The 12,645-nt window shown below is 42.2% G+C and overlaps 1 protein-coding gene across 2 annotated transcripts in view; it reads right to left on the reverse strand.

Annotated features, from left to right (window-relative positions):
- Positions 1 to 2,691: 2,691 nt before the first annotated feature.
- The window catches only part of GRK5 (G protein-coupled receptor kinase 5), a 157,059-nt gene continuing 147,105 nt past the window's right edge, over positions 2,692 to 12,645 (reverse strand). For both annotated transcript variants that reach the window (XM_066190834.1, XM_066190835.1), the window contains 3 exons: positions 11,184 to 11,321; positions 10,250 to 10,381; positions 2,692 to 9,423 (listed from right to left, as the gene is read on the reverse strand). In XM_066190834.1, coding sequence (XP_066046931.1) covers positions 9,325 to 9,423; positions 10,250 to 10,381; positions 11,184 to 11,321 — 369 coding nt within the window. In that variant the 3' untranslated portion in view covers positions 2,692 to 9,324. The remainder of the gene's footprint in view (positions 9,424 to 10,249; positions 10,382 to 11,183; positions 11,322 to 12,645) is intronic.

Genomic DNA, 12,645 nt, shown 5'->3' on the forward strand with positions numbered 1-12,645 from the left:
ATGTTTCTTTCTGCTTTCAGACTTGTTTTAATGTGAGTTAACAAGTAAATCATGCCCCTGGCTGCACCTAATCCCTTCCAGTGCTGACTCCTCCCCATCACTTCTCCCTCCTGGCTCCTCCCATTTCTTCAGCCCTGGTGAAACTCGCCCTTCTGCAGGTCACATTTTCCTTCTTCCCAACACCTGTTTGCAGGAATATTTCTTCTGCATTGCCTCCTCAGCTCTTGGGACTCACATTTGTGTTTTTCAGACTGTGAAGATACGAGGAAAGGGGAGGGCAGATGAAGGAACTTCTCACATCCCTCTGCCACTTCCCTCAGGAAACAGCCAAGAGTTCCCCCCCCAAAATAAGGGAAGGGAAACATAGAAGACTCATTCCCCATCCTTTTCCCCATCCTGGGATCAAGACAATCTAAGGGAACTGAGATGGGATACTGAGAGCTCTCAGCCCTTTGTGTGTGGGAGAAAGCACTAAATATTTAGGCTAAATGAATTTTTCTGAATTCCCAATTGTCTTCCTGCTTGAAATGGAGGGAGCAGCCAATTAGGTGAGATTTTCCCTGCAGGAAAATATCTTGATTTTGATTTTTTTTTTAAAGATTTAAATGAAAGTCTGAAACTCATAATGTATCAACAGATGCCACTGAAGGGATGCATCTGGTTTTCATTGTGAGTTTGCCAGAGGTTACTTTCTCCTCTAGGAGTGAATGAATAATAATAACATGGTATTATGTGAGGGCATAGTAATAGCGGAGCATGAGGGGAAAGGAACAGTATTAATGGGACACAGGCAACCTTTCAATTCTTTCATTTCTTAAACATGTGGCTTTGCACACTTGAATGTGTCCTTTTGAAGTTGGTTTTCGCAAGTCATTTCCGATCTACAAGCTCCTCAGAAAAGGGAAACTGCCTGCTTTTTTGCTCCTGATATTTTAGCGACTGTCACACTGCAATAACCTCGCATTAGCAGGTCTGGAGCATCCTGAGCTTCTCTGCCATTTAAATTAACAGAGGTACGTGGAGACTTGCACTGTTAGGGTGTGACTGACATTTGCTGACAGCAAAGGAAAACAAAGCTTCCTTAAGGAAAAAAAATAGCAGCAATAAACTGTAATTAAAAAGAAACCAGAAAAGCAGGTATTTTCTCTTCTAAGAGTGGTGAAGCATTGGAATGGGTTGCCCAGGGAAGGTGGTGGAGTCCCTGGAAGTGTTCCAGAAATGATTTAATGCTATGGTTTAGTGGACAGGGTTGTGTTTGGTTAAAAGTTTGACGTGATGACCTTGGGAAGTCTTTTCCAACTTGAATGATTCTATGGTTCTGTGATTTACCCAAGCATCTGTAAATGGGCTATTCAAGCTTCTCAGCCCCTGGGCAGTTCCTTTTCTCCACTCAAGACAATTCAGAGCAACAGTTTTTAACAGGCCATATTTAAATTTTATTTGTTACTTTTACTGAATACCAAATGTGAAACAGAATTTCAAAACCCCAAAAAATAGACTCTGACTTGGCAGAAACTTGTAGTGTTTCCTCCCACAGAAGAACCCCATAGACCTGAAATTTCACAGTCAGGCCCATTTATGGTATTTTTCATCTGCAAAGCACCCTGAGGAATTAAAAAAGTTGATGTGCCTTTTAAATTGGATTTCCTTCAAAATAGTGTCATGACTTTCCTCTGAGAAGCTGAGCATCCCATGTCAGAGATAGTGGAAAAGTCTAAGAAGATTAGATCTCCCAGGAGGGAGCACATTTAGATGTTGCTACACAGAAAAGACACGAAGTTACAGAGAGTAAAAAAAACAAAACACCAAGAGCTGTTAAGAGAAGAAATAAAATTTCATCTCACAGCCCCTCAGATTGTTAAAACCTTGTGAAAAAATGGCTTGGGTTTGTTTGGAAAGTGATAATATGCATGACCTGAATTTATATAGTCTATTAACTCGGGTTTTACTGAGTTTAGCTGTTGGATGTAGCTGCTTCTTTCATGCAGATAATCTGTTTTCTCAATGCTCTTCCGTGAAACTTAATGCAGACGCCGCTTGCCATTAATAGTCTCATAAAAATATTCTTTATGCCTCTCGGAAAAATTCTTCTTTCTCCTCTTACAGAAAAAAGCAGTGCACCGTCACTTTCCTGTTGGTGATTTATGCAGCCACTCTTTATCTCTGTTTGAGATCTACCTGTGTGGAACACTGAACAGCACCCTTGGCTGGTTGTTGTTTTCCTTCTGTAAATATATTCTCTCTGTCTGACTGCAGCTTAGGCGAAGTAGGGCCTCATAAACCAGGCAGTGCTCACTTCACTTCAAAGCACAGCTCATGCCTCCTGAGGGCTGCTGTGATTTTGTCACCCTCTCCCTGCACTTACCCCTGAGGCTGCAAAAACTCTGCTGGCTGATGGCGCAGAGGGAGGCTGGGAGCCAGGGGAGGGAGGGAAGGAGTTCTCAGGGGAAACACAACCTGAGGAGAACCAGAAGCTGCACAAAGTGAGGTACGACCTCCGGTTGGCTTGTGGTTCCCTCAACCTCTGTGAAGGGGTGGTGGGACAGAAAACACAGACCACAGGAAGCCACGAAGGCATCCAGGAGAGATGGGCTGCACCCCACTCTCACTGCAACCATCTTCAGGATCCAAAGGACCTGAGGAATCTCTGTTTGATTAGGTGCCTCATTAAAGCAAAACGTATAGTTTTCATGTATTTAAATTAAGGAATTTATTAAAAAAAAAAAGCCAAAAAACCCAATCAAAACAGTGGTTTGATCTAAATACAGCAGCACTGTGACATTACTAGGACATTATGTACGAAGAATCCAAGCAGCCATAGAACACAGAAGCCTTTATCTTCAGTAACAATCTCAAAATGAAACTAGCTTCATCAAACAATGTTAAAGATCTCCCTGGAAAGAGAAACAAAACCAAACAGCCCCTCCCCGCCCCTAACCCTTTGGATATTAGAATGACTTTTTTTTTGTACAATATCAACAGCCACTAGCTCTTCTAATTGAGAACACTTGCTTTAGTTTATTACAAAAATGATCTGTTGACTCAGTTATGAAAGACAACTTTTAACATTGCTTTAGAAGTGTCTGCTCCTCTTATAGACTACAGTATTAGAAGTGCATAAGACATTTACTCCTGGATATGCTCTTGAAATTCAATCAGAAGGATATTCTGTGTGTGTTTATATACCAAATATGATTTTTAATTTTTAAAGCAGGTGAAAAGACTAACCCTAATATGAAACTGCAATTTTACAATTTAATTATTAGTCAGATATGGGCAACCACATGATAGTTCATGAAATCTTTAGGTCTATCTACATTGCTCAGAAACACAAAATAAAGTTTTTACAGCTTTCAGCTTCAAAAGGCTAAAATGTTCAGTCTTTTAGAAGAGTGTCCAGTGTTTAAAAGAAATGCAATTAAGGGAGACCGCACTCAATACACATGGAACAACTCGTTTGAGCTTGCTAATTAACTTATCTAACAGCTGCATGTGGGGTGATGAGAAAGGAAAACACATTTGCCATCCAGCCACTGCCTGAGATGTTTCTTCTCTGGGAGTGAATCTTCTCTACAGGACCACTCTAGAAAACCTGGAGTTCCCCTCTGGAGCCCACTGACCCCAGGCATGTTGCCCCTTTTGTTTCCAGACCCAGTCTGCCCCAGATCCATCTCTGGGACTTCACACAGCACCTCACTCAATGGGTACCTCGGGAATCCTTTGCAGGCTTGGCCAAAAAAGTTGAACCAATGAATGTTATTTTGTTCCCTTCCTCATAACTATTTATCTCCATCCTAAAAACAGAGGAAGTGTTTTCATGTGAATATCACAATTACTGGCCAGCTCTTCAGCAAGAAATGAATACTTAAACATTTGCACTGTCACCTCTTTGTCTGCTGGAGATGTCTGACAGAAGTGCAGTTTGTTCTGTTTCAGTATCTCTAAGGAACTAAGACAAACCAATAATAAAAAAGAGTCCTAATTTAGGAGTCGTCTCACTAGTCATGTAAATAAAGAGCAGCTATACTAAGCCTATTTCATTTAAATAATAACACAAAGAGTTGATACTGATCTGGTTTATGCACAGACTCCAAAGTGCTTTCCATTGGCAGACAGAGAGCATCCCTCCATGTTTGGGAATGGGAAAACAAAACTGCACAGAGGTTTGCCCAGGGCAGTGAAGAAAAACACAGAATAGGAATACAAACCATCACTCCTGGCTCCAACACATAAAGCAAGGAGAATACATATGTGCCAGCAGTAATATTCATGCTAATGAATAGGCAGCAATCTGTTTAAAATTGTTTCTTTCATAAAAGCCCATTTGTCAGTACACCAGCTTAGCTGATCCAACTGCAGCAGATTGTATTTGTATTATCCCAGAGACATTCTGGGGAGGTCAGCCCATAATACTATAGCATATTGTTGGCTTTCACCTTCTTTGATGAAATTTTTTATTTTCCCTAAAGGAAATAATTTAAAAATTATCTGAACCAATTGCTTTATCTTTTTGGTCTTTGCGTTTAAGGAAAGCCAATTATTACCAGCCAGCACTCCAATATTATTTAGCACAAAAGGAAGAGTGTCCTGCCCAGCACACAAAAGAGAAGAGTTGCTTTAAACTGATGCAGAATTTCTCTTAACTTTGGCATGAGGGTGTTTGTAATTATTCTCCTTACTCTAAATCTTTAATAGTATTTTAAGTTTAAGTTTGTATTTGTGAAAGGCTTGAGATGGGTAACTCTGGAATCTCCTGATTTCAATGGAGCCACTGAACAGACTGACTCTTCCAAAATTCACTGCCAAACAAACCTCCCTGCATGATGGAAGATGGTCCATGTGGCAAGAGACAGAACGGATGTTTTCCCAAAGAAAAGTCCAAACTCTTTCCAAAGATTGCATGGGAAATGCCTGACGAATGACCTCCTCTGCACTGAGGAACTTAAGTGAATATGACAAATATTAACTGACCAACACAATGATCACAACTAATTGTGGAGCAGAGGTGAAAACACCCACATCTTGTTGACAATGGGGCCAGGTCCTGCAGCCACCTATTCCATGGACGTTGCTGAGAAGCAGCAGCTGTGCTGTAGGGTTGTGCATTTATTGCTCTTCCAGAAAAGCCTGTGCAGGGAGCTCCTGACTGAGCCTGGGATACACAGACCTGGGTGATGCTGTCCATGCAGGTTGGGGGGACCGCTCCTTGCCTCACCCAACTGTCCCCTCTGACCCTCAGAGGGACAATGCTGTCTTTGAACCATGGGCCTTGTGTGAGCAATTCCCAGGTCACTGAAGAAACTGTGACCAACACGACGACCCCAAGGAAGAACGTGCAGCAGTGTGGTACCAGCTGCCACTGCACCCCTGCTGAAGATTCATACACCGTGGGACTTCACACACTGTCCTCCACAGTTCACAGCTTCTGTGTCTCCCTCATCCTGCCTGCGGTTTTACCATTAATGCAGGTTGGATTCCTGTTGGTTTTTTCAGTTTTTTCATGGCCACTGAAAAAGATCAACTGGATTTGAAATGTGAGCAAAGAATTCAAGCTGGATCCTGAGGTTTGGGTGAATGACCTTAGGAATCAGTGTCTTCGAATCAGGGTCAGCCAAGTTTGATTCCTACTGCTGATGGCACTCTCAGCCATAGTTTCTGGGGTGACTGCAAATTGAGGTGGTATCAAGCTGTGTTTATGGAGAGCTGTTATGTCTCTGAACTGGCAGGAACCAGGAGTCCCAATCAGCAGGGCCAGGTGAACGCTGTGATATTGAATTCTGCAGCTCCCTAACACTCAGTTTGATCTGCACTACCTGTTTGGTTTGATTATCTTCACACCTTTCCGACCTTCACCAGCAGGTTTTTGTTCAGGAACAACATCTGAGTCATGGCCATTCTTGTGAAAAACCTCTTTTTAGATAATCCAGGTCAAGAGTGCACATCTAAGAGTTTTTTTTTTTTTTTTTCTTCATTATTCCTTTGTTGAAAAAAAGCCTCTCATCCAACAGTGGGAAAAAATGCTACAAGACACAAGTGAACCTTGAGACATTGCAAAAAATGAATAGCAAACACCTGACTCATGAAAGTCTGTCAACTAATTAGTGTTCATCAGACTACTCAACAAAGATTTAAAAATAAAAGGCATGCTTGCATAATTCAGGATCAGATTGCAAGATTTCTGATTCGTAAAAAGAGCTAAGTTTGCTCATCTGTCTATTTAAAACAAGCAACCAGATCTGAGCTTATGCATTTTTTTGGAAAGGATTTGGATTGTAACTGAAGAGGAGATAAAGAAAATGAATCAGTCTGGAAAGCTATGACAGAACTACTCCTTTCTACTGCTTTGTTATGGGCAAACCCATCTCAAAATTCACCTGGAATCAAAATACTAAAAATCTCATTGCAATGCTCTCCAAGGTTGCATGATGAAACTGTAAGGGTTTGGTTTTTTGGGTTTTTTTGATTTTTTTTTTTGTTTTGTTTTTTTGTTTTTTTTCCAGAGTTCCCAGTGGTTTTTAAATTTGATTCCAAGGAGCCAATGGCCAAATGCCTGTGGAAGCCTGGCTGTGCAGGGCACTGCCTTGACAGGGCTTCAGCCCTGAGTTCTGGGCCCAAATTGCACCTGGTCACACAATGGAAGTGCAAGGACTGTGCCCCTACTCCAGTTCTGAGTGCAAGGTAAGCTGAAAAAATTTAAAAAAAAATACCAACAAAAAAAGAGAGAAACAATAAAAAAGAAATCCTGCAGGTTTTGTTGACAAGAAGATCCCTAGGACTGGTCACCAGCACTTTTGATGCATTTTAAGTCTTCCAGGGCTGAAAAGTTCTGCTGTCCCAGCATGGTAACACTGTTCATAGTTTGTCAGGACAGAGATATTCAAGGAATGCGGCATGAAATCTCCCTTGACTGGTGGTGCTTTTTGTCTCTCCCCTTCCTCTCTCACTGCTCCAAGGAGGTGGGATTCAGAGGAGCTCCATCCCAGGCTTGATGCCTTCAGGTGCACATAAGCATCCTTCTTCCATGCCACCTTGAGAATTCAGGATATCCAACCCTAGCACAGCATCCTCCAGGTATCCAGGGAGAACGAATCCTCTCATCCTTCCAGGACTTTGCATTGTCTCTAAGTCCCCACTGCCAGACTCCTAGAGCTGCTGAGTGAAGACTGTCCTGGCTGAAAGGAGAGCAGGACAAGGCACAAACGCTGTCATTCCCTGCTGTCCCTAAAATGTCATCCGCCACTAATTAAGGCTGGTACCATCTAAAAGGTGTAAGACCAGCTACAGTCAACATTAGAAATTTGCTCACCAGCTTTCAGTAAGGGATTTGCTGGTATTTCTCAATACTGAGAGATGGTGAAGAAAGAAAATTTTAGTCTTCACATGCCAAATTAGCAACATCTCTAAAATCCTGCATTGTCTATAAGATCTGCAATGCCACCATCTGACATGGGAGAATGGCTGAAGCCTCATCTCCCTGTATTGACTTTTCTCTGTCAGCTACTCTATGCAAGTCCCTGCTCTGTCTTTCTGTCTCACAACTTCCAGCTGCTTTACTATGTCATTTCCGTGTGTTTTGCACTCAGGGATTTGCCACTATGAACCTTTTCCCCCTCAGCACTGGCCACACAGAACATACACATGGCAATCTAATGAATTTTGGCTGTTGGGACTCCCACTGGAACACTATGGCTTCCTTGGACCCCAGGGTAGCTCCACTACTGGCTTAACAGGGTGGCTTTCAGATGTTCCTGATGACCCAAAGGTTTAAGAAAATCATTGTAAAGAGTATGGGGAACCAACACACTCTACAGAACATTTTGGGCTGTAGAGATCCTGCCTGCAGCTGGGGACACAAAGGTTTTCCAGTTCCTGTGGAGGAGAAGTAACCATATTTTTGACCTGGTGTCCTTAACAATAATAGTGAAACACTTGAGGAGAGCACGATTCTGATGCCTGAGGTACTGCTACCGATCCTGCCTGATCCTGTTCATCCTAGTGGGGACAGAGCTTTTGTCAATGGTTAAAGGATCCTGGACAAAGAACGATGGAGCTGGAAGTGGGAGTTATTATTTCATACTGGCATTTTATTCACTTGAGGATCCGACTGAGGGGATGTGTCAGGGGGTGTTTGCATGACACATGGAATTATTTTAAGTGCAGGCACAGCCTGTAGGTTCTGCTACTGCCCAAAAGCATCTCAGATCCCACTCTGAACGTCCACAGCTCAGCTCTACAAAGCTCTCACAAATCTCATGGTTGGCACAAACCAGACTGCTGAACTTCTCTCCTGCTGCCTCTTTGATGTGGGCAGCTGTGGAAAGACCTTGGGCTTTTGCAGGATGGAGAACACTTTGAGTTTTGCTCTCATTTCAGCGGGTGCAGGTTTGAAGTCCTAGAAAAATAAATGGACATTTGCTTTCCTGGTCACCTCTCCCTCAGCTTTGTTCTACCTGTCGTTAGACACAGCACAAACACTAGTGGAGGAAAAGAGCTTAAAACAGGGCTCCCTTTCTAACTAAAAAGCCTTTGATGGAATAACAACATAAGTGCAAATCTCAGCTGTGCTGGTCCCAAGACATCACAAACCTTCAGCATAGCAAGTAGCATTCTTGAATGCATCAAAACCTTGTCTTTTAGCATTTAATGCGAGACATTACAAACTAATGAAGAGGAGAAATGTATGCAGTGTTGCTGTAAACCAAATATACAGATGTAAAATAATTAAGAATAAACTGTTCCATAAAAATGCGTGTCAATAAACCCCCGTCTGATAAAGTGATTTATGAAGAATTTTCTAGAATTGCTAAAAAGAATGATTTCTCGTTTGAGGCTCTGGAAGTCTTGAGTCACATTTTGTTTCTTTTAAAAAAATGTCTTAAAACACATGGCTTTACAGCTGCTGCTTGGAAAATATACACCTCCAAAGTCTGACTTTCATTTAAATACAAATGTACAAAATGTAAACTGAGACAATAGAGAAATTTACAAAACTTTTCTTTAAAAATAATAAAGACAAAATTCAGTTCTAGTATGATGCTATTTAAATACGTGCAAGTAGTCATGTTCATTGAATTTCTATTGCAATGTTCTAAAGAGACAAATTTGATTCACACAGTCTTGAGTGCCACCTCCAAAAACAGACCTGAGTGGAAATTTCTTCTTAAAATGTGAGGCTCCACTGGAAGGAATGGATAGGAAAATCTCCATTTTGGGAGATCCAGATTTTCTTTTTTTCACTCAATGGTGGAGGCTCTCTCATCCACAGAAGCTCCAGAGATTATAGTGGAAGGATGCAACAGGCTGTTTCATAGGACTGAGTTGGAACTAGCTGCTTCCAGTGGAGTTTGAACTTACGTGATTTGAATTTATGTGATGATTTAAACTGGCCTTTGAATTTGGAGAACTCTTTGAATTGTTCTGATGCTGCAGGAAGAGGAAGAAAATACAATTAGATTTCCGCAATATGCCATGGTCTTATTTTTAATCCAACACTGTTCATTTTATGGTACTGACTGGACTGCGAGATTCTTGTTTGAAGATCTTTGGATGCAAAATATTCTCCACTTTCTTACCTGTAGTCTCTCTAGGTCAGCAGGACCATGGCAGTTCTTGAGGAATGCAGCAGAGAAGACTCACTCGAGCTCCAGGAGCCAAAACAATTCACTGCAAAATGTCAGTATCTGCTACACCTGACTAATACAGAGGGTACCTGCCAATGCTCAGGAGGCATGGCTTTCACCCTACAGAAACAGACCAGTCTAAGAATGTTATTGGCATTTGCAAGTGGCGCCATTGTGCCTCATGAAAGCCGCACATCACGTTTTATCCAGGCTGCTCCCTTCTTTATTGTCTTGGTTTCCTGCCACAACTACCTCCCTCAAAATGTGCATTTTCTTTTCTTTTTTTTTTTTTTTTTTTTTTTTTTTTAAATACATAAATCGAGGATTTTCACAGGGAGCTTCTTAAATCCACAGAACAGTTTCAAAAGGCATTTCAGCCTACCACTGAAAAATAGGTTGGGTAAGAAGTGTTCAGCTGCTGGAAACAAAACTCACGAGCAACACTGGAACTGCTGGTGGCAAAAAAAAATCACACAAGGTGGATGAAAAACTTGGGAGGTGGAGGTAAATGTGAGAGCCAGCTCTCTCTAAGATGCACTGCCTCCCTCCTAGCAGAAATATCACCAGAACAGGACTGTGAAACCAGGCATCTACAGCAGCTTCCTGGTACTAGTCATAAAAGATCTCACCTGTCGCTTAAATATTCTCTGTAGCAATCCCTTCTTGGGTGGCTCTGGGGGGTAGCTTTTGTTTAGGTCTGGTGAAATAGTACCATTTGGTCCAAATACATTCAGCTCCTTGAAGCACTCTGTTTCTATCATCTAGTGGAATATGGTGAGAGAGAGGAAAAAAAAGAAATTATTCATCTGCACTAAATAAATTTCAGTAGTGCGAGGTTGTTCAAAGTCAGCAGTGTGTGAGGAGAGTTAACAGTTGGATTCCTGCTGGTGTCTGTAGATGGGAAATAGTGTATGAAAAACAGAGGCTGAGTCTGCTCTGTGTGTTTGCACATCAGACTTGTCAGAAGCTGCCCCACAAGACTTCCCGTTCTTTCCTTTAGCATTGTAGAGAATATCAGGCAATGGCAAGCACTCTTAGAAAAACCCCAGTTACTAGCACCCCTCTGCCCACGTGGATCTGCTGTTTGATGCAGAGCTGGATTCTGAAATCCACTGCTGGCTGTGTGTTGATATCAAACAGAAACAAACACAAACATAGAAATGCTGGAGGAGTTCAGGCTCCAGAATTAACTGCTGCAGCTGGGACTGAACAGACAGTGGGTGAAAATAGGGTCACCAGTGGAGGATCCTTCTCTTAAGGATTTCCAATTGTGCCACAGAAGGTGCTGAGAGCTGTCGAAACACCTCTGTAGAAATCCAGGAGGAGGAAGTACAGCAGAATCCTTGCCAATTTACACAAATACACAGAGCCAACAGATACAGTCACCTGAACCTGACATCTGTGGTACATTACAGATCTTGAAAGAGGCCATTTGTAACTCATGAAAGCATTAGAGTCTGGCAAGTCATCCAGTAGCTATATATTACTGGAAACATAGAGCTCCTCTTAAACCATGTGTGTTACGGGGTTAATTGCAGTAATTTTGCTATGATACATCCTTACCTCATTTTGCCATGGAATAGACACTGATCCTGTGGAAAACTTGGAATAGAAATCGTCATCTGTTTGGTCCAGGTTAACTCCTTTCACTGTGGAGAATTGCTCAATGTCTAACACGTCCTTGCAGTACACTGCTCTGGGCTATGTCAGCAGGAAAAAAAAAAGGAGAAATGACAAGAGGAAAAATATTTCTGAGTTGGACCATGTGCTTTCATTCACAGATTCAGTCAAGTGAGAATGTCTAACAAGTGTGTGTCTGCATCCTCCTTCTCCAGACTTGCTCTGCCTGCACGTTTATCATCAAAGGTTGACTTCACTTTAAGCACGTTAAGCTTCCTATTCTGAAGTCCTCAAAGTATCAGTCAAAGTGGGTTTTACTCATCCATGTACCATCTGGTTAAGAGGTGAGAGGAAAAGGACAGAAAGAGCCAGAAAAGAAAAATGGAACCCCTCAGTACTCTTTTCATTTAGACAGGGAACAACAGAAAACCAGAATGTTTACGAGTGGCACACTGGAGAGAGCTCTGAAAAGAGGCCTCAGATGGAAGTGCCCTCCTGCACAGATAGCTGTGGAGTTTGCAGCTTAAAAATTTAAAGGAATGTATCTTAATTGCTAAAGAAAACAGACAAGGTTTGGCATTTATCCATTGTTTTTATTAATAGCTCAGCTGCTGGCAGCTGCCCAGAATTTACCTCTATTAACTCTTTTAACTTGGCTGCATTTCTTCAAAGAAAGAGTCAAATGGCTTTGCCTTTTTGAACTACTTAATTTTCTGGGATGACAGAGACAAAACTCTTTGCAGTGACGCAACTTCCAGCTCGTATTCCAGCAGTCAGCCCCAGGGAGCAGAAAGAATCACCAGTGGCTACCTCTCACAGGCAGTGGGTGTGAACCCAGAGATCCCCCATCAATGGCACAGCCACCCTTTGGTGTGCAGGGATAATTGAGGGGTGCCTTGTGGGACCAGCCTGACCTGCTGAAACCCAGCACGTGTAGAGTCTGTCTGTGGTACCAGGACTGCACAGCCCAGGGGTCCAACTGTGCAGTCCCTTATTTATCTAGCTCTGAGCACTGTGACCAAACTAATCGACCTGACTCCTGACAGAAGCCCTATTTGCTGAAGGCTGTATCCCTCTGCATTCCTGACAGCTGCAATCCACAACATTTTTGTGGGGATGGAGTAACATAGAAGAGGATGGAGAGACGTGGTTTGGATAACAACCTCTGCCATTGGCTATATAGCTTTGGGTGATTCAGCTGACTTCAGTAAAGACTGGGAGATCTATGGATGAAGTGCCAAATAAATTAAATTAGGGGCAGCTCTTGAGCTCCCAATAAATAGCCATAAAAATTTATGTGCCTTTGCTTTTGCAAATATGTCTCTAAGAGGTGCCTTCTAGGCCTTACGTGCTACAGTTTTTATGCACTCTGGCAGATCCCAAATTTGAGCCCAGAATTTTATTA

The sequence above is a fragment of the Chamaea fasciata genome, unplaced genomic scaffold, assembly GCF_029207755.1.
Source record: "Chamaea fasciata isolate MVZ Bird 193981 ecotype frontalis unplaced genomic scaffold, bChaFas1.0.hap1 SCAF_9, whole genome shotgun sequence".
Classification (NCBI taxonomy): domain Eukaryota; kingdom Metazoa; phylum Chordata; class Aves; order Passeriformes; family Sylviidae; genus Chamaea; species Chamaea fasciata.